The 22,625-nt window shown below is 33.2% G+C and overlaps 5 protein-coding genes across 10 annotated transcripts; 4 read left to right on the top strand and 1 right to left on the bottom strand.

The window, feature by feature from the left end:
• LOC109356823 (splicing factor 3B subunit 6-like protein) lies at nucleotides 239-10,407 on the bottom strand. The gene is made up of 2 exons (XM_019600380.1): nucleotides 10,403-10,407; nucleotides 239-784 (listed from the first exon to the last, which is right to left on the bottom strand). The coding sequence occupies exon 2, from the start codon at nucleotides 773-775 to the stop codon at nucleotides 401-403; it is 375 nt and encodes a 124-aa protein (XP_019455925.1). The 5' UTR covers nucleotides 776-784; nucleotides 10,403-10,407; the 3' UTR covers nucleotides 239-400.
• LOC109356824 lies at nucleotides 1,515-4,700 on the top strand. 2 transcript variants are annotated; one of them, XM_019600382.1, is made up of 7 exons: nucleotides 1,515-1,619; nucleotides 2,561-2,568; nucleotides 3,268-3,313; nucleotides 3,395-3,464; nucleotides 3,677-3,717; nucleotides 3,965-4,024; nucleotides 4,421-4,700. In XM_019600382.1, the coding sequence occupies exons 1-7, from the start codon at nucleotides 1,557-1,559 to the stop codon at nucleotides 4,472-4,474; spliced, it is 342 nt and encodes a 113-aa protein (XP_019455927.1). In that variant the 5' UTR covers nucleotides 1,515-1,556; the 3' UTR covers nucleotides 4,475-4,700. The 2 variants fall into 2 exon arrangements, with proteins under 2 accessions (XP_019455927.1, XP_019455926.1); XM_019600381.1 differs by lacking the exon at nucleotides 2,561-2,568 and having other exon boundaries at nucleotides 1,515-1,622; nucleotides 3,257-3,313.
• On the top strand, nucleotides 5,876-12,501 carry LOC109356822 (hydroxymethylglutaryl-CoA lyase, mitochondrial-like). Of its 4 annotated transcripts, none has more exons than XM_019600375.1 (9): nucleotides 5,876-6,008; nucleotides 8,873-9,054; nucleotides 9,201-9,405; nucleotides 9,549-9,728; nucleotides 9,981-10,061; nucleotides 10,140-10,303; nucleotides 11,295-11,431; nucleotides 11,702-11,817; nucleotides 12,036-12,263. In XM_019600375.1, exons 2-9 carry the CDS (start codon nucleotides 8,888-8,890, stop codon nucleotides 12,261-12,263), a joined length of 1,278 nt encoding a protein of 425 aa, XP_019455920.1. In that variant the 5' UTR covers nucleotides 5,876-6,008; nucleotides 8,873-8,887. The 4 variants fall into 4 exon arrangements, with proteins under 4 accessions (XP_019455920.1, XP_019455921.1, XP_019455923.1 ...); XM_019600376.1 differs by having other exon boundaries at nucleotides 5,876-6,025; nucleotides 8,865-9,054; XM_019600378.1 differs by lacking the exon at nucleotides 5,876-6,008 and adding an exon at nucleotides 7,945-8,077.
• On the top strand, nucleotides 15,381-19,966 carry LOC109356821 (dihydropyrimidinase). Of its 2 annotated transcripts, XM_019600374.1 has the most exons (14): nucleotides 15,381-15,518; nucleotides 15,583-15,593; nucleotides 15,627-15,753; nucleotides 15,976-16,027; nucleotides 16,627-16,896; nucleotides 17,012-17,223; nucleotides 17,588-17,708; nucleotides 18,355-18,442; nucleotides 18,535-18,613; nucleotides 18,828-18,915; nucleotides 19,015-19,055; nucleotides 19,152-19,204; nucleotides 19,339-19,495; nucleotides 19,649-19,966. In XM_019600374.1, exons 1-14 carry the CDS (start codon nucleotides 15,420-15,422, stop codon nucleotides 19,832-19,834), a joined length of 1,584 nt encoding a protein of 527 aa, XP_019455919.1. In that variant the 5' UTR covers nucleotides 15,381-15,419; the 3' UTR covers nucleotides 19,835-19,966. The 2 variants fall into 2 exon arrangements, with proteins under 2 accessions (XP_019455919.1, XP_019455918.1); XM_019600373.1 differs by having other exon boundaries at nucleotides 15,583-15,753.
• Nucleotides 21,340-22,268, top strand: LOC109356872 (cysteine proteinase inhibitor-like). The gene is made up of 3 exons (XM_019600478.1): nucleotides 21,340-21,486; nucleotides 21,609-21,816; nucleotides 22,077-22,268. Exons 1-2 carry the CDS (start codon nucleotides 21,355-21,357, stop codon nucleotides 21,810-21,812), a joined length of 336 nt encoding a protein of 111 aa, XP_019456023.1. The 5' UTR covers nucleotides 21,340-21,354; the 3' UTR covers nucleotides 21,813-21,816; nucleotides 22,077-22,268.

Here is a 22,625-nt window from a genome sequence, read left to right as displayed (position 1 = left end):
GTGATTTAAATAGCGGCAACATCGGGCCGCAACGTAACCACATCATATAGCATCGAATTCAAAAATATTTTTTAATTACAAAATAATTCATATTGCAACAGCCGCAATCCGCATTACAACGGCCGCAACAACTATAATCGCAGTGACTGCAGTCACGACCCCAACTTAAAACACTACACTCATCAAATCCAATCGAGTATCAATTCCGACTTGAATTCAATATTGAAGAAGAATCATATCACTAAGTAAAATCATTAAGCGCTTAATTCAATATTATAGCAACTTAAACCATCCATACATACTAAAAATAACGATTAAACCAAAACACACAGCACATTAGCATAGATATACATAACACAAGAAACCCTAGGAATCGAAATTCAGAAAGTTATAGAAAAATCTACTTATCCTTAGTGGAGACACCGTATTTTTCTTGCATACGAGTGATCTCATCCTCCTTCTTCTTATGATCAAACTTCTTACTCATCTTAGCCTGCTGGTAATAGAGAACGATGAGGTAGCGATTAGCGACGTTGAAACCGGAGAGGTGATCGACGGCGGTTTTGGCGTCGTAGATATCCTCGTAGACGACGAAGGCGGTGCCACGTGTGTCCTTGTTGGTGCCGATACGGATCTGGCGTATGGCACCGTATTTGCCGAAGATATCGTACATCTCTTCGCTGGTGATGTTGAAGGGTAGGTTCCTCACGTAGAGGACTCTGTTCACCTCCGGCGGCAACCGCGTATTCCCCTTCCGGAGACTTATCGCCGCCATACAAAGATTCTTATGCTACTGCTGCTGCTCTTTCAGTGAATGCAGAGAAACTGAGCGAAGAAGGATTCTGTTTTGATTATTCCTGTTTTACATTCATTTATACCAATTAGGTTGTTGATTCAAGTTGTACATACTTATACGATTGAGAATATATATGGCTTTGGAATGAAATCCCATATCATATCTTTTTGGCAACACATAATTGATGTTTAAGTACGATTGAGAATATATAACAGAACCAACTTGTACCTATTTACCCCAATTTACTCAAATTTGATGAGTATTTGTTTTGATTTGGTGCATGTTTTGTTTTTTTAATATGGTTGATATTCAAGATTTGTAATAAAATAATACACACACCTAAAGTTAGGGTTATAAATAAGTTTTTATGAAACCACCCTCATATGTGTTTAAATCAAAGAAAAAAGCAAGGGTAAATAAGGAAAACTTGAAACTTGATAGAGGAGAGAATAAAGTTCATTTTTTGTTAAGGTTTCACAAAAAAGCAAAAAATAACATAATTATATATTGAGTATCTTCATTTGTTTGCTGAATATATAAAAAAGGTAATGAAGTATCTTTTTGTATAAGGAAATAGTTATCTCCTTTTGGTAGTGAAATTTAATTTTGACATGTGTCACGTTTTATCATTTTTTATAAAAATATTTTTAAAAAATAAATAAAATAGCACATATATCATATTTTCCGATGCGTGAAGAGATAGATTATTCTCATATAAAATACAAAGAAAGAAGGTGTTATGAGTCAACCATAGCATACAATGGATGAAGCTGAATTTCAACGTCTTCTCCAACTCTTCCCCGTTCTCCGTTCTCGCGATTACGTTGTCCGTACTCCTCCCTCTCTATCTCTCTCTCTCTCTCTATATATATATATATATATATATATATATGTATATGTATATGTTTGCTTAGGGTTTCAAATCTAATTGCTTGTCCTTCATTATTTATTCATTTGATCTCTATTACTCATCAATTATCACTAATATCACTTACATGTGTCTCAAAGTTTTGATTTTTCCGATACCCATTATGTGTTTTTCGTGTTTTACACCCGCTTCTCTCTGATACACTAATACCCTTTTGATTTTCCGTTTATGTAAGATAGTTTCACTTTGTTTTATTCGTACTATTCTCTGAATTCATGTGTGTAAAGGATGACATGGTAGTACCAAAAAAATTAAGATCCTAGTTTGAGATTTCAAGAGGGTACAAACTTGAATGGGTTGATTCCATAACTAAGGATATGTTGCCAATGGTAAAGTGAAGTGGTGTGTGAATTCAAATTTATGTTAATAGCTGAAAAATAAATTTTCGGGTGTTCCTGTGAGTTTAGTTTTGGAGGGGAAGAGAGGGAATGAGAAGGTTTGGTGTGACATTTCCCTTGTATGATTTCTTCAGATCATTGTTAAATTGAAAAACTAAATCGTAACCGTCTCTTCCTTTCCTTCAAAACTAAACTCACCAACACGCCTTAATGAAATAGTGTTGTCAGTTTCAACAAGGCATCCGAGTTCGACCATGAGGACTTTAGTTGACTTGATATTATTGATGTATTTAATTTATTCTATTTCATTATTTGAATGTCTTGTAACATTAGACATGATAGAATTATGAATGAATGCAATGGAGAGAAAATTGAGGTCACATTTTTGTTTGGACATGTGTAGATCATATGAAGCGTAACTAAATCGCTAGAGGTAGAGGGAGATCATGAAAAACTATAGGTGAAACTATTAAAAGGGATTTAGAGGTCAATGGTTTGTGTATGGACGGTTTAGGATAGAAAGTTATGGTGTCTTTTGTTCTATGTAGGCGACCCCACCTGGTGGGAAACGGCTTGTTTTTTGTTATTCTTTGAATACCGAGTAGACACTGTCATCTGAATTAATTTGAAATATTTTGTGAGAGCTGGGCTTGCTGTCTGAGATTGAAGCAGTTTCTATTGGTTACTTTCAGAGGATTTGGCAGGAGGCCAGGAGCAATGATGACAAATGTCTCGGGAGGTTGTGTTGTGTTAATGTGTTTGCAGTTCTATGGTGTATTTGTTTGGAATGCATGTCTAGTATGTTTAAGGATACATCCATCTCTGTTTAGATGTTATGTAACAAGGTTGTTTTTAGGATTCTATCATGTTTCCCTTCCATGTTTGTTTTTGCTTAGTTTTGATTTTTAATTATGGAGATTGCATTACTGATTCTAAGAGGATTTGTCCTGGAATTGCCATCAGCAATTAATACTATCTCATGTCACTTTGAATTTCATTAGATAAAGATTGGAATAGTTTCCCGTCTCTTGTCTATATGCGTACGTGATATGTGAGACATCACCATTTTATAGGAAACAATTACTTGGCTTTTCTGAAAACCTTAAAAAGCTTTCACGTAGGTGAAGTTTGGCATATTATTTTATGAATCTCTAAACACAATTAAGTACCAAATTGACAACTATTAAATTTCAGGCAGAACCAGCATCAGCATCATCCAGACAAATAGCTTCTGGGTCTGCACAAGATGAGGTAGTAGTGCTGAGCTTCTGAATGTGTTTTTGTCATGTCTGCATATAAATTTAATGATTGGTAACAAACTTGTCATTGCAGCTAAAGGAATGGCACGATGGATGGGATGAAAGGGATAGGGATTTTGAGAATCAAGGAACTAACCAGCATGGTATCACATTTAACCTTATTAGGAGACGAGTTTGATCTGTCTACTATCTTTGCGACACTTTGTTCAACTCTTATTTTCTAGAAAGTGTATCAAAGTTCACGAGTTACATTGCAATGTTGTGAATTATTTTTTGTTATAACTCAACAATTTATTTAAAGAAGTATTTGAGTTATGTTGTGCATGACTGCTTATCTAATTCTTCAAATCTACAGGTTCATTTTGGAGCAAGCTAAAGTCAGAGGCTGCTGTGAAGGTATTCTGAAACTAACGTGTTCGTTATATTATATGTATAGTCAAGTTTCATTAGAATTAGCATCCTTATTAAAAATGGAAACATAACGTGTGTTTATTACGATTTCTTACTCTCTCGTTTTTTAAGTCCTTGCTGTTCTGTCTATAATAAGAGGTGGGGAATTATTTCAAAGTATCTCTGCTGGTTGGTAGATAAGTTGTCAAGACTCATAATGAGACTTAGCTCGATTTTTCGATTTTTCCAACAGGTGGGTGCTGAAGAAGCAGAGAGATTTTGCAAGGCATTCCAACAAGTTCATAAGAAACTTGTACGTGTAAAGTAATTTGTCATTTAGGCCATTATTGTTTAGAAACAATTAGGGAAGATAGATTTCATAAATAGTTATTTTCTTGGAATGCATTTTTAATGAAACCAAAAATCTTTCTCAAAAATTTACTCATGCAGAAAAGTGTATTTTTTCCTATGAAAATGCAGTTTTTCTTGTCCTCATTGAAGGATTTTTTTGTCTGCATAGACTTGAGAACATTATACATGTTTTGCAACAAACATAGAAGCTAATGCATTCGTAAACAATAACAAAAAAAAAACATTTTTCACATGTCTTTCGTGAAATGAATAGAAACTAAGTTTGCTTTGTTACTTGTCTATGTTGTTATTAATGAAAATTTCATTTTTGTTTTAACTTTTTCTTTATTATATTCAGGTGTATGAAGAGTTAAGTTTAGATAGTGCCCAAAGTTTCATAAACTCATCCTAGAGTTCAAAGAAGAATTACATAGACATGCATGCTTTCAACTTTCCCTGTGATTCAACAATCAGCCACTGCAATTTATGTGTACTTTATCGAATATTTATTAACTTAGTTAACTGTGACATTTCATGAATGAATTATTTACTATGATATTGTAACATTTGTTCAAACCTTTTATGTTTCTGTTTTGCCTAAAAGCTTGAGTTGGCATATGAGAATAGTGATTGTAATAGAATGAAGCATTTATTTGTTATAATTTATCTTATCCAACTAGTAAAAATATGGCATGTGTATTGTTTTGTTTAGTTTTAGAAATATTTTTGTAAAAAATGATTAAATAAGATACATGTCATGATTTTAGTGACGGCTGGAGAAGATAACTTATCTCTTTATATCAGGAGAAATATCACCTTGGTCCATCAAAAGTTATAAATGCTATCAAGTTGGTGATGTTGCCAAATTAAGTCACAAGTTTATGAAATTTGAAGGTATTTAATGTGCATGGGATTTTAGTAACGTTAATAACGTATATTGGTGTATAATGTATGATTAATGGTGAGGGATTTGTTTGATATGATATATTAATCTATTTATTGTTTCTGTGTTCTTAAGTTTCATGAAAGTCCCCACAGTTAAAACTGAATGGACCCGTTACCACTCCACCATTTTTATCTCCAAAGCTCAAAATTGACCTAGGAACAAATGCTACTGTTCACAATGGATGTTGACCAATGACTTGAGAACACAACTTTTGTCTCAAAAGAATATGTACCACTTCATATGTCACCGCTTATAATTGGTCAGATAAATATTTAATTTTTAAATTCTTAATTTAAATATTTTTTAACCGATCACAATCAATAGTATAATGAGTGATATACTATATAGAACAGCAGATGTGCTTCCCGATAACTTAGACTTCAACTTCATTCCAGCTACCAACTTTGGTTAAGTTGGTTGTTGGGACATAATATACAAAATACAAAAGAAAAAAACATGACAGATCAAACTTCATCCAAACTATTGGGAAAAAAAAAATCAGATCCATGAAAAACAAAATCCTGTTCTTTTTTTCCACATGTATTCTTGCACTAGAGACAATCTTGTCTGAATTAGGAACATTCACAGTTATATGGGACTAACTCTCCTAGCGAGTATTTTTTTCATCTACGAGATTCGAACCTGAAACCTTGCTAAAAGGGAATCAAACATGTACCACTTGAACCAACCTCATTAATAAATTCTGTTTCTTTAACTAGAAAATAACTTTTTTTTGGAGACATATAAAACATGCTATAAAGATATTTGGTGTATTTCTTATTTAATATTTAGTTGTATAAAATAAAATAATAATTAAAAATTAGGGCAACTACCACCAAGAAAAAGGAAGGAAAAAAAAGTAGAGAGAAGTGATGACCAACTACCAACTGATAACTTCTTCACCTTCCTTCCTAACCACCCATTCTTCTTATTCTCCTTTCTCTTTTTCCCCAATTCTTAGGGTTTCTCTATACTTTACCTTTTCCTCTTTCTTTTCAAGGTTTGTCTTCTTCTTCAATTCCTCTTTTTTCTTCAATTACCCTAATTTGGCAACCATATGTTAAAAAAAATAACTTTTTTCTGTTCCTTGAGTATATTGTTCCATTTTAATGTCTTTTTGCTTTGGGTTTGTTGATTTTGCTTGTAATTCAATTTTTTGGTGATGGGTTTCATTTCAAGTTTCAACCTTCAACTGTGAGTTTCTCTGTTTACTACTGCTATTATGTAAATATGGAGCCAATTTTTTATCAGCTGCAATTTGAATATCCCTAAATCATTATGCAATTTTATGATCTTAAACAGAAAATGCTTATGTTTTTGAATTTTTTATTATCTTAATCTTAAAAAGTTTACATCTTCTTATTTCATACTATGCTTCCAGAAAGTGAAATGAATAGAAACTAAGTTTGCTTTGTTACTTGTCTATGTTGTTATTAATGAAAATTTCATTTTTGTTTTAACTTTTTCTTTATTATATTCAGGTGTATGAAGAGTTAAGTTTAGATAGTGCCCAAAGTTTCATAAACTCATCCTAGAGTTCAAAGAAGAATTACATAGACATGCATGCTTTCAACTTTCCCTGTGATTCAACAATCAGCCACTGCAATTTATGTGTACTTTATCGAATATTTATTAACTTAGTTAACTGTGACATTTCATGAATGAATTATTTACTATGATATTGTAACATTTGTTCAAACCTTTTATGTTTCTGTTTTGCCTAAAAGCTTGAGTTGGCATATGAGAATAGTGATTGTAATAGAATGAAGCATTTATTTGTTATAATTTATCTTATCCAACTAGTAAAAATATGGCATGTGTATTGTTTTGTTTAGTTTTAGAAATATTTTTGTAAAAAATGATTAAATAAGATACATGTCATGATTTTAGTGACGGCTGGAGAAGATAACTTATCTCTTTATATCAGGAGAAATATCACCTTGGTCCATCAAAAGTTATAAATGCTATCAAGTTGGTGATGTTGCCAAATTAAGTCACAAGTTTATGAAATTTGAAGGTATTTAATGTGCATGGGATTTTAGTAACGTTAATAACGTATATTGGTGTATAATGTATGATTAATGGTGAGGGATTTGTTTGATATGATATATTAATCTATTTATTGTTTCTGTGTTCTTAAGTTTCATGAAAGTCCCCACAGTTAAAACTGAATGGACCCGTTACCACTCCACCATTTTTATCTCCAAAGCTCAAAATTGACCTAGGAACAAATGCTACTGTTCACAATGGATGTTGACCAATGACTTGAGAACACAACTTTTGTCTCAAAAGAATATGTACCACTTCATATGTCACCGCTTATAATTGGTCAGATAAATATTTAATTTTTAAATTCTTAATTTAAATATTTTTTAACCGATCACAATCAATAGTATAATGAGTGATATACTATATAGAACAGCAGATGTGCTTCCCGATAACTTAGACTTCAACTTCATTCCAGCTACCAACTTTGGTTAAGTTGGTTGTTGGGACATAATATACAAAATACAAAAGAAAAAAACATGACAGATCAAACTTCATCCAAACTATTGGGAAAAAAAAAATCAGATCCATGAAAAACAAAATCCTGTTCTTTTTTTCCACATGTATTCTTGCACTAGAGACAATCTTGTCTGAATTAGGAACATTCACAGTTATATGGGACTAACTCTCCTAGCGAGTATTTTTTTCATCTACGAGATTCGAACCTGAAACCTTGCTAAAAGGGAATCAAACATGTACCACTTGAACCAACCTCATTAATAAATTCTGTTTCTTTAACTAGAAAATAACTTTTTTTTGGAGACATATAAAACATGCTATAAAGATATTTGGTGTATTTCTTATTTAATATTTAGTTGTATAAAATAAAATAATAATTAAAAATTAGGGCAACTACCACCAAGAAAAAGGAAGGAAAAAAAAGTAGAGAGAAGTGATGACCAACTACCAACTGATAACTTCTTCACCTTCCTTCCTAACCACCCATTCTTCTTATTCTCCTTTCTCTTTTTCCCCAATTCTTAGGGTTTCTCTATACTTTACCTTTTCCTCTTTCTTTTCAAGGTTTGTCTTCTTCTTCAATTCCTCTTTTTTCTTCAATTACCCTAATTTGGCAACCATATGTTAAAAAAAATAACTTTTTTCTGTTCCTTGAGTATATTGTTCCATTTTAATGTCTTTTTGCTTTGGGTTTGTTGATTTTGCTTGTAATTCAATTTTTTGGTGATGGGTTTCATTTCAAGTTTCAACCTTCAACTGTGAGTTTCTCTGTTTACTACTGCTATTATGTAAATATGGAGCCAATTTTTTATCAGCTGCAATTTGAATATCCCTAAATCATTATGCAATTTTATGATCTTAAACAGAAAATGCTTATGTTTTTGAATTTTTTATTATCTTAATCTTAAAAAGTTTACATCTTCTTATTTCATACTATGCTTCCAGAAACAGAAAAAAAAGAGCTTTCACTTGATGTTGAGTGAATCATAACAGAAGAAGCAAAATTAAAATTAACATTACTTGTGATTTATGTGAATTCTTTGTTGTGACTAAGCCTAACCTTGTTTGAGTTGGTGGAAAATGAAGAATGTAAATCTCTTGAGACATGCTTAGTAGTACAACACAAGTGTGGTAAGGTTATAAGTGGAATGCAGCTCATTTGAATTCCACACCACTAATTTTGATCACTACTTTAGCATGAAATTGAGTTTCTATTACCTTTTTATATGATATAGCATCATATGCTGATGAACATGTGAATCTCCGTAGACCTGGATAAATGGTAGCGAGTAAGGTCTTAAGTTAGTTCATGATGCACAGTACTTACATTTACACATCTATTGCCATGATCCCTTTTAGCCTATTCATTTCACCATGTCAAGTTTGGAGGAACCACTTGGTCTCGACAAGTTGCCAAGCATGAGTACCATTGATAGGATTCAGAGGTTCTCGTCTGGTGCTTGTTGTTCCAGAGTAGATAACTTGGGCATGGGAAACCGCTGGCTTGAAGGACGGAGTTGCAGCACATCTAACACCTGCAAGTGAGTCAAATATTGAAATTTAAGTTACACCCTTAAATATATTTTATTGCTCTATTATTCAACCTCCTTTTGTCCTCTTTTACATTCTAGTAGTTGTTGTCTGCCTACTATTTCCGAACATAATCATAAGCTTTTCTTTGTTTCAGTGAAGATTATGAGGAGTATACAGAAGAGACATTCCCATGGAAAAGACAAACAAGAGACTTGTCTCAAGGAGGTGACTACTTTAATCAAAATACTGCGAACAAAGGGAGGAGCTCAATGAAATTCAGCATGATCGATGATTCATTCTCCGATTGTCAGTATAGTCCAACGTGCAATAACAAAGATATACAAGATTTGACAACTAAGGTAACTTAGTGGCTGCAGCACTTTGCTCTTTGCATTTCGAATTATGCATGAGATTTTAAACTCTGTAGTCAGATTATTTTTTCATGTTTCTTCGGCTGATAATTAGTATACTTAAAATTTTAAATTATAATGGCATAATGCAGTTTCTGAAAGGTATACCAACGTTTGTAAAGATAGTAGAAGTTGGTCCAAGGGATGGATTACAAAATGAGAACAACATTGTACCTACAGCTGTAAAGATTGAGTTGATTCATAGGCTAGCTTCTTGTGGATTATCTGTCATTGAGGCTACAAGTTTTGTATCTCCCAAATGGGTCCCACAGGTATAATACTTATTCTAACTTGATATTGATGCTTTCTTAAGAATAAATTTTGTGATAAAATTTCTCCAAGGTGCATTTATCTGACATAAGTTCTTAATCCCTTGGATCAAATGATGTTTAACTAGATAGTTTAGAATATGTTATTTCAGATAAAGGTACAATTAAACTGAAGGACTTTGAATTAATTCTATTGTCACTATCCTTTCTTATGCACTCTATCTGATTTTAAATCACTTTGGTTCTGTCTTCCAGTTGGGTGATGCAAAGGATGTAATGCAAGCAGTTCATAACTTGGGAGGCATCAGATTTCCAGTTCTGACTCCTAATTTAAAGGTACATAGATGGATCCAGAAAACCATTAATAGGTAGATTTGTAGTCAGATATCTGATCTGCTCCATTTACATTTGTAGGGTTTTGAAGCTGCTATGGCAGCTGGTGCTAGAGAAGTAGCTGTTTTTGCATCAGCTTCTGAATCATTTTCAAAATCAAACATTAATTGTAGTGTTGAAGACAGTCTTGCTCGTTATCGAGCTGTTACTCGTGCTGCTAAAGAACTTTCAATTCCTGTTCGAGGGTATGTCTTTTTTTTTTAATGAAATGAATCAAAGATTCCATCATATTATTGTTCTCTTCAATATATTATTAGTATTCATTTATGTCATAAAATCTCAACCTTTTCTTCTCCTTGATTGATATCTACTCAAGGAATTGTAGTCACTGCCCTGCTTTTTCTACTTAGTTATTTGACAGTATCTGTTTGAATTTACTGAACAAGTTATCTTACAATGATAATAAATTGAAAATCTGCATGTTCTGTTCAAGAGTATCTATTTTTGTATTTAAGCAGTTTGCATATGCCGATGTAGCTAAAATGAGCTGCCAGTGCAGGAAGTTCTCAGCTAGTGGGGTATGAGGAGGGTAGATGTATATAGTCTTACCTCCACAAGTGAAAATATTGTTTCCAGGATTTGAATTCACTACTTATAAGTTACAAGACATACAATCTTACTGTTGCGCTGAGACTCACCCCTGCATAAGCAAATGTAGCAATAGTAATTTTTCCCATGACTCTAATTAAAGAAAAGAATATGTCATCATATCATGCGTAAGAAATTGACTAGGTTCAAAGTTTTTAAAAGCACCATTGACAAAATTTACAATAAAGCCTTAATCTCATTAGGTGGGGTCGATACATGGATCGAACAACATCATAATTTTCTTGATCTGAGTATGGAGGTCCCAGTTGAGTGGTCTCCATGCTATGACTTACTAAGACTTTTCATATTTTCTTATGAAATATCTCTCAAAAAAGTTTTAACAGCTATGTAAGTATATGATTACATTTGTGTTTCTGCTTGGATATTATTTCTTGAAACTAACCTACCATTTTTTATACCGAGCAAGACTGATCCTTCTTGGTATATTTAAAAGTGACCAGGTCATAGCAGTTGCATGCATGAAAATCCTACTCTTTAATATTGTATTATTGTAAATGTTCCTGCCACAAATTCTATTTCTGTTATATTCCATATTTCAAGTAGTTTATTTGTATTGAAATATCATAGGTATGTATCATGTGTTGTTGGATGCCCAGTGGAAGGACCAATCTCTCCCTCAAAAGTGGCATATGTTGCTAAAGAACTGTACAATATGGGATGCTTTGAAATCTCCCTTGGTGACACAATTGGAGTTGGCACACCAGGTAAGGAGTTAGATTAATGCTATTTTTTCCTCTAAATTTAAGGGCTCCATGATGGACAGAAGTTATAGTAAATTTATTTCATTTTGATAATAGACAAGAATCTCTATTCTTGTAGAGTGTCTTTTAACTATGAACTTGATAAGGAAAAAATGGCAGTTCTTGCCTGAATGTCAAATCTATGTGTTTTTTTTTTTTTTGAGAATTTGTTATTGGTTCCTTGAATATGATCTTTGTACTTACATTGTTCTCTGTTCATTCTGTCTTCTTCAGGAACTGTAGTTCCTATGCTTGCGGCAGTAATGGCTGTTGTACCAAAAGTAAAGCTCGCCGTCCACTTCCATGACACTTATGGGCAATCCCTTGCAAATATTCTTGTGTCCCTCCAAGTAAGTAATCAAAAAATGGAGTTTGTGCTTTCGATTTGCTTGTCTTTTGATGTATAAAACTTAGGGAGATCACCTACATACAGCAAGAGTTGTGCACTGGCCATTGAACTAAGCTAAGCTAATTAATGGAAACTATCTATAGCACAATATTTCATCTCAACTTTATCTTTTGGCACTCTTAACATTCACTAATGGATATTAATTTTGTATGTATACAGATGGGGATTAGTATAGTAGATTCCTCTGTTGCAGGTCTTGGGGGTTGTCCATATGCAAAGGGAGCTTCAGGAAATGTGGCTACTGAGGATGTTGTGTACATGCTGAATGGTCTTGGTGTGAAAACCAACATTGATCTTGGAAAACTCATGTTGGCTGGAGACTTCATCAACAACCATCTGGGGCGCCCTTCGGGTTCAAAGACCGCCATTGCCTTAGGCCGAGCCTGAGCTTGAAGCAGTGACAGATTTTTGCATATGGTAGTAGTAGTAGAAGAGGAATAAAATCTTGAGTATGCATTTAATCTGGCAATTGTAACTATCAAGTGAAAGCTATTCATTTGAAGCTGGGCCATTTGTATTTTTAAGTCCTGTGTTATTATTCTTGTAATAGCAATCACATCACACTTTTGTGTAATGTTTATGCTACACATGACTCTAATAAATAAATAATTCTTTATATTTATTGTGTCAGGATCTACCATCCTTCTCTCTTGAGTGTTCCTGAATTTGATTGATTAAAGTATATGGCAACTAAACATTCAATATCATCCTCAACATTAGAGGGTGCAGTATTAGTTCTAAGTAGATTTATTGATATGTGACACATGTAAAAAAACTAAGGGGTCTAAGTATTTATCAATTTTTAAATTAAATAATATAAACAAATTTCTTTTTTTCGTACAATCCAATATTGGAGCATTTACTAATGGAAATAAGCACAATTCATCATAAATTATGTGATGATAATATTGTTTGGTATTAGTTGTCAAACTCATCTAAGTATGGTCTATGAGTTTCATGATATTGTAGATTTGTAGTTGGTTATTTTTAGGAATTGGTTAAATCTTCAAATACCATTTAGCGTTAGTTTAATAATGTAAAATTGAATATTTATATTTCATATTAGACTAAATGTTAAAATTCAATTTTTATAATACTTATTTGAAAATGACAACCATGTTTATATAAAATGGATTAATTATTTACTCAAAATAGAAGAGGATATCCTTAATTATATAAAAAAATACTCGTACCTTATTTTTCTCTTTCCTTATTTTATGTTTGTGATAAAAGCAATTTAGTTAATGTCCCACCAATGTGGTCAACAATTTGTGGTTGGAGAGAGTGGAACCTTATTTTGTGTTGAATGAATTGCAATGGTTGGAGATAGTGGAACCTTATTCATGTTAGTGGTTATTCTTATAGTAAGTTTTATATAATGTATTATTTGAAGAGCAATGAACAAATTTTAATAGTTTTCACTTTCATACGGTGTAGTACGAAAACATTTACGTTTTTTTAATTTTATTTTGATCTAAGTCAAAAAAATATTGATAAGTTATGGAGAATGTGAAGGTGTAGTACTGAGTACTAACCTTTGAGTTGTATTGAAAACTAGTACAAAGTTGTACTCCACCGAACATGCAGGTTCCCTAGTATATCTCACAAAGTACTTGGGTGTAGTACATCTTACCCTACAAGTACCAAGTTTCATGCTATTTATATTCCATTAAAATCAAATTGACAAAATCATTACATTATTAAAACGAGGCTGAAAAAATTCAATCCGTTGAGGTAGAGGGGTTCTACAGGGTCGTCCTGAGAACACATGATTGTTGCTGAGATAATGATTTGGTGCGTATATTGTATACTTAGCTCATATGTTCTCAGGTCGCCCCTGCTGAACTTTTCTTTACACAGTACAACCGTATCGGCACAACCAACATAGAGATGGTCCAAAGAAATATGTGCACTATCATCACTTTTTTAATTCCTTGAATTGCTATATGTGCAAGCTAAAAGGTAATGTCCTGAAAACTTATGAATTATCAAGTCACTAAGGGTCTTTTGGGTGAGTTAAATTTTAGAGGAAAATTAAAGACTTTAAAACCGACTCACAAATGTATTTCATGACTCTTAAGTTTTCTCTTTCCTTTTTGTACCCTTCAAAATTCAACTCGTAAACATAACCTAATAATTTGTTAAACAAGGTTATTGACTTAGTGTTGTTGATGATCTATGTGGAAATATAGAGCAACAAATTGAACACAATTGAAGCTTGAAGGTACCAATATCAGTTTCAAATGGACAGGACTTCCAAGTAGTTCCAACCACTTGCACTAACAATAAAGTGTCATCCATGATTATTTATATACTTGGTGCTACTTCTGGTTTTTGTGTTGAAGCCTCATTGTTGATCTCGAATCATTAAAAAAAATCAAAAACTATAATAAAAAACATTAACATATCCAAAAAATGATATTAAGTTTTGGACAGAATTTATCTTATATCAATAATACACCTTCTACTAAAATAAATTAATATAACCTACACATTATAGTCACTCCTACAACCACAAGATTGTAGTGTCATAAAGAGTATTTAGTTGCTAAGCTACACCAAGTAATTGTGTCTATAAATAAACATAATTTTCGTATTAATATTAAAAAAATCATGCATGTAGATTTAAAAGAAAGAAGAAAAAAAAACTAATAGAACCAATTGCCAATATTACCTATTCTGCCATGCTTATGCGTTACACTTTATAAGCATTATTATTATATGCAATATATGTGGGAAACTATCACATATACATAATTCACATGTTTCATTTAAAGCTATATCTTGGATATATATCAACTTTGGGCTCATATATTATCAACAAAATTTTCTTTGATATTTCATCAAACATATAACATACAACTCTTTACTATTAACTATATCGTTGTCTAATAATTTTTAAATGATATGACAAAATATTATTCAATAGGATGAGATTTAAGACAAGAGTTTGAGACAATAAATATCTATTTTTTTAATCAAATTCTATTTTACTTTTCAATTTATTTTAGAGATGAACATCTTTCTCTCTCATTAATCAACATAAGCAAAAGCTTAATAAGCTACTCCATTTTGTACTGAAATATAACAAAAATTTAAATTATTTTAGTCATCTTAAAATATTCTTCATATACTTTGGTTTTTATTCCAGATATATTTAAAGTATTTATATTTAAATAATTTCTCATAACTTCAAATGAAAGGAGATTAATGAGAGGTCAAAATTTATATGAATATTATTCAAATGAGAATAAGGAAAGTTGGGTGTTAATTATATATTTTTTCGTAGAGGATAAGTTTGAGAGTAAGATGTTTGCGTTGAAATAGTCTATTAATATGATGAATGAGATTATGAGATTATTTATATAAGAAATGAGAACAATTAATATAATTTATTAAATATTGGAAAATAATCATATGATTGTCAACTAATAAAAAGTTAGCGGACCAAAATTTAATTCCCGAAAGCGACACTTATTTGTCGAGTGTCAACTATTAAAAGAGAAGAAAATAAGAATAGGATTAGACATTTGTGGAGTGAAGATGGTGGTGTTGTTATTGAGATCAAAATTCGATTTCTATATTATCATATCTTTTGTGATCATTATCACTTCTTCTTCTTCACTTTCTCAATCTAACCAGGTAAACCTACTTCACTCATGTTTCACCCATTTACTTTATTTACTTATTATTATTACTATTTCAGTATTGTGATTCTGGAATCGGATACTCGGATTCAACGTGTGGAAATGGAATCGGATCATTGAATTCAAAGTTGTTGATAAAAGGAGGCACTGTTGTAAATGCTAATCACAAACACCTTGCTGATGTTTATGTTGAAGATGGCATCATCGTTGCAGTCAACCCCAACATCAGGGTTCGTAACATTTTCCATGTGTAATATATATGCACTATCGGTATAAATATTTATACATAATAAGTATACTCATGTGTTACATTATATTTATCTGTAATTATAATCTATCATATTATAGTCTTCACTCGCAAGCAGAGAGAGTATTTCCGAGACTTGAATCTGTGACATCAATTAAAATTGTGAGTTAACAACTTTTTCACTAAGGCTTGCACTTCTTGGCAGGTTGGTGATGATGTGACTGTGATTGATGCCACTGGGAAGTTTGTCATGCCAGGTTAATCTTTCAAATTTCAATTTAACTACCATACGCTACTTCATATCTGTACATAAAAACTTCACAAATGAACAAGATCCTACTAGAATCACTTTTACTAATTGCTAACTATATCTTCCAATGATCATTAGACATAGATCATTGGAAGATACAGATCCATCTAGTTTTCTTGCATCTAGTACAAAATTAACAAACTATTGGTCATAAATTAGCCACTTAATGCACTGAATGCTTCTCTACACCATAGGAAGTTGGAAAATCACCTTAACGATGCCACTTGTATGCATGGGAGAGAGTTGTAATAAATTCGATCATTTTCCAAGGTTTTAAAGAAGTTTTTGCTATGTATTCAGTTTCCAGACTGGTTAAATTCCAACTTACGTCTTTCATTCTCGTCTGTTCTAGTGTCAATGCTATTTAGTTTCACCTTCATTGTGGTCCTTTCCTGGGTATCTGCTCACATTCTTTGGGTGTGAGATAAATATCGTCTGGGGTACTGAGGTCGTTGTTAAATTTCTTTCTACTTACTAGCATCGACTATTATTTATTTTTATCTTTACCTCACTGACTCTAGAATACATCCTTTTGTTAATGGACAGGAGGCATTGACCCTCACACCCACCTAGAGTTTGAGTTTATGGGTACTGAAACGGTAGATGACTTCTTCAGTGGTCAGGCTGCGGCATTAGCTGGTGGAACAACAATGCACATTGACTTTGTTATACCACGTAATGGGAATTTAACAGCTGGTTTTGAAGCCTATGAAAAGAAAGCAAAGAAGTCTTGTATGGATTATGGTTTCCATATGGCTATCACTAAGTGGGATGAAGCTGTTTCAAGAGAAATGGAGCTCATGGTCAAGGAGAAAGGTGACATAATTTATTTTCCTTTTGTGTTTTCATAATTCGGTTGGCTATTCTCCAATAACCCTCCATGTGACTTTGAAGGAATTTATTTCATGTGATATATGTTTTCTAATTGCAGGCATCAACTCTTTTAAGTTTTTCATGGCATACAAAGGATCTCTTATGATCAACGATGAGCTCCTTCTGGAAGGACTTAAAAAGTGCAAATCCCTAGGTGCCTTAGCCATGGTCCATGCAGAAAATGGAGATGCTGTGCATGAAGGGCAAAACAGAATGACAGAACTTGGAATAACTGGTCCTGAGGGGCATGCTCTTTCAAGGCCTGCAGTGGTAAATTGTCAATCTGTTATTTTAGAAAGAATTTACTGCATTTGGAATGAAAATAGTGACCATTTCTGGCTTCATTTCATCCTCTTCATTGTCTTACCAAGCTATAGCATATTCACCCAATTCTTACTTTCAACCCTCCCATTTTCATCCCTGCCAAACAGTCTCAGTAGGTGCCCTGCATAGGGCGTTTGATTTAGAAGCAGTTGCTTGAACCATATTAATTGTTTTTAGCTGCTGATGTCAAATTTTGCATAATTTTAATCACCTTAGTTGCTGATACTCACTGCATACACCTGATTAGTTTAAAGTGTAAATATATGTGTGTGCTTGATATATATAATTTTTTATTTGGGTACCTGTGTAGTTGGAAGGAGAAGCAACTGCTCGTGCTATTCGCTTAGCAGAGTTTGTGAACACTCCTTTATATGTGGTTCATGTAATGAGCATTGATGCACTAGAAGAAATTGCGAAGGCCCGGAAATCAGGTTATTAACTTCAATCCTTGTAGTGTCTTTCTTGATTTTCATTTGTGTTCCACAGTAACAATGAATTCATTGAGAGAAAGAAGATAATTACAGCAAATAAAAATTAGAAATCCTTTTGTAGAAAAACTAATCCTTGTGCAAAGCATCCATCACCTTGAGTATGTTACGCAGTACTAGTAAGGAGTTGACTCCAGCAAATGCTAAAACTGGAGCACTATCTTGTCTGTTTAGAAGTGTGTCGTATGACAATCATGCTTGTTTGTCACTATGATCAGTGCCCCTTTTGTGTTTTTTCTTCCTTTTCACCTTTCATTGATTGGTTAAAGCATTCTTACACGTGGAAACTAAATTCTTTCTGTCCATAAAGATGGATTAAATTGACAATTCACACTTTGTCCTCACTTTGAGCTTGTGTTCTGAACTGGAGTACAATAACCCAAACAAAGTAATAAAAAGGTAATTGAAGGGGAGACCCTTTTTATTTGTATCTGGAGTTTTATTGATAATTTTGTCTTAAATGATCTCACCTGCATGTTTTGAAACTGCAGGATAGAGGGTTAGTTCTTATGCTTCAACTGTGAGATTTTATGTTTTCTGGCTCCTTTAACTTAGTTTTAGTGAGGTCACCCATTCTTTTATCCTGCAGGACAAAGAGTTATTGGAGAGCCTGTTGTCTCTGGGTTAGTCCTTGATGAATCATGGCTTTGGCATCCTGATTTTGAGACTGCAGCAAAGCAAGTGCCTCCATACGTTTCATTGTTTTTTTGTAGTTATTCTTTTATCATCAACTTTAACAATGTAATCCATATTCTTTCTCATGTTTCAGGTATGTCATGAGCCCTCCTATTAGGAAACGAGGACATGATAAGGCCCTTCAAGCTGCTCTTTCAACTGGAGTTTTGCAGGTTTCATGTTTTGACTCAGATTTAGGTTAAGTAATCATTTAAAAATAAGGGTCGAGAAAGTAGTTAGAGTGGTCCCAGGCTCTCAGCCATGATACGAATCCTAGCAAGTTTGATTATTTATGATTTCTATATTAACTATCCACTCAGAACAATTTTATTGTCTTTACTGAGACAGTTTATTTGACCAAAGGATGCCCTTTTAAAAATATTGCAGCTGGTAGGAACTGATCATTGTGCCTTTAACTCCACTCAGAAAGCTTTTGGAATTGAAGACTTCCGCAAAATTCCTAATGGTGTCAATGGTAATCACATGGTAGTCTTAGATATTTCTGACCTAAATGTGTTCTAGTTGATTTTGAAATGCTTTATTACTAATGTGCATTGCAACTCGAAAATTGTAGGTATTGAAGAAAGGATGCATTTGGTATGGGATACACTAGTGGTAAGATCATAAATTTCTTGCTTGGCCCTTCCCTTCTAAGGTAATATGGAGGAGGATAACCTTTTTAACCAGAATTTATTGTTATATATATGACAGGAATCTGGACAAATATCCGTCACTGATTATGTCCGGTTGACAAGCACTGAATGGTATGTTTTCAATATTTATCCAAGGGGAATTCAGGGTATTTTATTATTATACCATTGTTACTTAAATTTGGCAAAGTTATTTAGTAATGCTGCCAAAGTTTTGATGCTGTTTTTGATTTCCACAATCACTTCAGTGCTCGAATCTTCAATATATATCCAAGGAAAGGCGCTATTCTTCCAGGATCTGATGCAGATATTATCATCCTTAATCCAAATTCAAGCTTTGAGATAACCTCCAAGTCCCACCACTCCAGACTAGACACAAATGTCTATGAGGGAAGGACAGGGAAGGTACTGGTTTATTAAATGCTTAGTGGAAGAATTAATATGACATATCTCTTGAGTTGGCTATTTGTGGCTTCTTTTACCAAAGCATATCTCTTGAATCCTTCACTGCTCATTACTTGATTTGTTCATGATCATAGTTTCTTTTTCTATTATCAGGGGAAAGTTGAAGTGACCATAGCAGGAGGAAGAATTGTTTGGGAAAATAATGAACTGAAGGTTACTCCTGGTGTTGGGAAATACATAGAAATGGCACCTTTTAATTATCTGTTTGATGGAGTTGACAAAAAGGATGCCATATATCTAAATTCCCTTCAAGCCCCAGTAAAGAGAGTCAAGTCTTAAAAGTTCTTGCTACCCTTTTTTAGTAACATTTCAATTTAGTTTTTCACTTTTTCATTCAAATAAAGAAAATTATGTAAAATTAATGTAGCTTAACATTAAAATAAAGCAAATTGTGTAAATTTCTGGTACCAAGCATAGCATGTATGTAATAGATATCACTCCACCTTTTTAGATGTATGTTACTTGTGGGAGAGAGATATAAAAACAAATTGTTGGAAATAATTAAAGTAAATGGCTTGTTTTTGTTTAGTTAGAAGCTTCAAGTCATGTTAGTGAATTAGTAGATTCATGTACATAAGAATTAAAGTAAATGGCTTGTTTTTGTTTCGATTGGGTTGAAAATGTCGTATTTTTTGTCTTCTAAGTTGGAATTGGGAAGCATTTGCATCTTGAAACAAACACAGCTTGGTTATTTATTGTTTCTGTTTATATGCTTGGAATATGTTGCACATTATGGAATTGGAAGGTGAAGGAAGTGGAAAGGAGTGAGGATGTTGGGTTGATGTAAAAGGAGTAGTGAGGTAAGGGAATTTGGATAGAAAATTTGAAAGGGAGAAAGAGTGAAAATGATTAAGGATTGAAAAAAGGGATGTTTTTGTGTTATCAGAAGCCATAGAATAGTGCCCAATACAACAAACCAGATAAATACTTATTCAACCTCCATAGCCTAATTCATTGAATTGAATAACAACTTTAGTAATATAATATTCAATTTCCATACATCATGATGCACCATATTTTATAGATATTCATCCCAGTATATGGTTCATTTGGGTATACTGTCATTTAATAATATTACTTGTTCTTTAGTATTGAACGGGGAAAAAACACCCGGTAAAATGGAGATGGTCAAAAGTCTTAGTCGAAATGTCGTCTGGCCATTGGTTAGTACATGGTAAGTACAATGGGGATATGTTAGGTTGTCCTTGTTCCTCTTGCAGGTTTGCGCTTGTCGACTTGCCTGAGGGCAGGTGGAACATGCAGGCGACGTGACAAATAGAATGTCAGCTTGCATTAAAGGCGAGTCAGTGGTACATTGAAGGTGGAGTCAGAGATGTATTAAATGATAGGTCAATAACATTAATGACACGTCAAAAACATTTATGACACCTATAATGGGTATGACCTACCTGAGGCGGGTATACATAGCTTAGGTCAAATGCTCTGGGTGGGTTAGAAACAACCTGGATTTATCCAAGTTGGAACATTACTATAAGCCTTTTATTTCAGTTGAATCAGCTATATATATATATACATACATATATATATATATATATATAATTTGAAGTGCATGCATTGCACTACAAAGAAATATCAGAGGAAGTTGTTATCCCCTGCTTACAATAAACCAATGAAATCATTGTTGACCATGTACAAAACAATCTATATAGAACCTTTGATTGGTTACATGTCTCTCTATCAGAAAGCACTCAAAATATCTAACAAACACAGGATCTAGTCTCCGAAGCCGCCATTGTTGACCAATGATTCCATAAACTTTTCAACAATATATATAACAGATGAGTGACACAGAGAACAATAAGAGAAATATGACAACATTGGGTGGTAGTAGTGTGGTAGAAGGAAGCCAGAACAGTTTAGAGATTGAGAATCTGGCTCTATTTGCTGTTCAAGAACATAACAAAAAACAGGTTCTTATTTATATTTTATCTATTTCATTTTTTTCCATTAAAGTTTTGATTTTTGAGTCTTATGAATTCATGTTGATTTGGTAGTTGGTTGAATTGTTATGGTGTGATTCTTAACTGTGCAGAATACAGTTCTGGAATTTGTGAAGGTGATAAGTGCAAAGGTGCAAGTGGTTAGTGGTAACTTGTACACCATCACTTTGGAAGCAACAGATGGTGGAAACAAAAAGGTTTATGAGACCAAGGTATTGGAGAAGCTATGGTTGAACTTCAAGGAGGTGCAGGAGTTCAAGCTTGTAGCTGATGCACCTTCTGCTTCTACTACTTAGCTAGGTAATTTCATTGAACTATATCTACTACTTCTCTCATATATGCAAAAGTTTAGTATTCATCCGTCGGTTAACCGGATGAACTATATAATTGAATTCAATATCACATTTTGACCCAAAACCTTATGGACATAAAGTTATTTTTTTTTGAAGTGATGTTGGGAGCTCTATGTTGTTGATTCTGATTACACCTAATAAGACTAAGGATTGATTGTTGTTGTCGGGAACTTCGAACTGTTAAATGTGTCTCTCTTGATTTTTCAGGTTGCAGATGATTATCTGTGGTTAGCTTGGGTTGAATGTGAAAATATCAGGATATTAATAGCATGTTAAGTATGCATGAAATAAATGTACCCAACTCAGAGGGTTTGTTCTCAATCTTCTTATTTCATTAAGTAATATTTGTTTTGCTTTCAGAAGGGGAAAACAACTATTAATTGGCTACTATAAACATGATACATTATGTATATGCGTTTACATGACTAAATATTGTAGAGTGGTATCCTATATAAATGGTCCTTTTGGTGTGCACCTTAGAAGGTTGAGTTTGCATGCAAATGTGTTCATACATTTTTTTTTTCTCTCTATAAGATAAAATGGGCCACTATCCCATAATTGAGATAAGTTATTTGAGAATATGCTTACATGCACAGGAATATACAATAATTGCTCTCCTCACTTCTCTTATTGAGAAAGCTATCACAGAGTTGCAATAATCCAACCATGCCACAACCATAAGAACCCTGTGTTATAGCATTCAATCTTAGGGCACATATCAAGTGAGGGGGCAAAAGTCTAAGGTTTAGTGAATAG

The sequence above is a fragment of the Lupinus angustifolius genome, chromosome LG09, assembly GCF_001865875.1.
Source record: "Lupinus angustifolius cultivar Tanjil chromosome LG09, LupAngTanjil_v1.0, whole genome shotgun sequence".
Classification (NCBI taxonomy): domain Eukaryota; kingdom Viridiplantae; phylum Streptophyta; class Magnoliopsida; order Fabales; family Fabaceae; genus Lupinus; species Lupinus angustifolius.
Note: the sequence above shows the minus strand (reverse complement) of the source record. Positions and strands in the feature narration are given on the sequence as shown.